Source organism: Neodothiora populina (assembly GCF_041146345.1).
Source record: "Neodothiora populina strain CPC 39397 chromosome Unknown canker_contig_13, whole genome shotgun sequence".
Taxonomy (NCBI): Eukaryota; Fungi; Ascomycota; class Dothideomycetes; order Dothideales; family Dothioraceae; genus Neodothiora; species Neodothiora populina.
Genome location: NW_027191402.1, coordinates 1,226,532 through 1,227,859, shown reverse-complemented (window position 1 = coordinate 1,227,859; position 1,328 = coordinate 1,226,532). Strand labels below are relative to the sequence as shown.

The 1,328-nt window shown below is 46.6% G+C and overlaps 1 protein-coding gene across 1 annotated transcript; it reads right to left on the bottom strand.

Moving 5' to 3' along the window:
* Positions 1-451: 451 nt before the first annotated feature.
* Positions 452-1,328, bottom strand: AAFC00_001978 (uncharacterized protein; the record flags this gene model as incomplete). The annotated part of the gene is made up of 2 exons (XM_069347968.1): positions 452-1,115; positions 1,168-1,328. The coding sequence occupies 2 exons, from the start codon at positions 1,326-1,328 to the stop codon at positions 452-454; spliced, it is 825 nt and encodes a 274-aa protein (XP_069204757.1).

Genomic DNA, 1,328 nt, shown 5'->3' with positions numbered 1-1,328 from the left:
CTCTTCATCAGTTCACAAAAAGCGTCGTTATCTAGTCGAAGCTCGTATCGATGTGCCTTAACGAGGAACGACGGGAAAGCAAGTCGGGTGCCAGGTCCAGCTCCAATAGCATATTGCGTTTGTTACAGTCAATGATCCAGCTGACCCTCTCCACCGCTTGATCAGCGGGGATTCGTTATCCCTTCCACAGCAGCAGCCTAAATAGAGCATAGAAAGCTGTTAATCACTGATCAGGCTGGAGGTGGATCAAAGCTCTATAGAGTTTAGCGCGACGAATAGTCGGAGACATGAGCGTATCTATAAGCACCTCATCGGTACGTAGATATCTTGTTTTGTCTTGTACTCTTGTCAGATTACAGGTGCGATGGACACACGTTTCGTGCTTTTGTAGGTTAGGCACATTGTTCACAGCCACGCCCATAGGAGGACGGTATAATCACAGAATATGATCTCATTTCAGAAGCCATTTGTAAGCAAGTCCAATAAGTCCTCTCCTTTCCTGCTCCCCTTTTTGGATCAAAGACTTGTGACGAGACACGATTGTTCTAGCATCGTCGATCTTCTCAGTCCAACACTCATGTATGATGTCCCCACCAACCAGGTCTTCAATGGGCGGGAACGCTCTTTTCGTGAATTGTTCGTTAACCTTCTCCTCATATTGCTCCTGATCCTTGACAGAGTCAAACGGGCCTGGCAATTTATACGGCCAATGGCCTGTCATGATAGTATAAAAAACGGAGCCAAGCGCGAATATGTCGGTATCTTCCGTAGAGATCCATGGCTTTGTGGGGTTGAAAAATCCAGCGTCAGGTAAGTGATTCCCATCAATTATTCTGCCGTCTTTCTCGTAGTACGAGCCCCCGAAATCGGACAGCAAAAGCTCCGGACCATCATTATCGTTATAGATATGAAGCAGGAAATTTTCTGGACGAAGATCGGAATGGATGACTCCCTTGCTGTGTAAGTAAGCGATAGCCTCAGCGGCCTGAAGGCGCCATTTGAGTCGGAGAGTTTCTCTGATCAATTCATTATTACTGTCCAAGTAGCGTTGTAGGTCGCCACAATTCGCTTCGGTAAACAACAATCCTATCGGCTCCGCTGAATATCCTAGGAAACTTGATCATACTGTCAGCGGCGACGAGTTAAAGATGTGTCTGAGAATCTTACTTGATAATCCGAGGATGAGGCCCTAGAATATCGAGGATCTGTTTCTCAATTTCGGGATAATCAATGTTATCATGGCCAGAAGGTCGATCGGGGCATTTGATTACAACACCATGCCCGTATCTCTTGACGACTGCGGTTGAGCCTCGGTTGATAACGTCCAT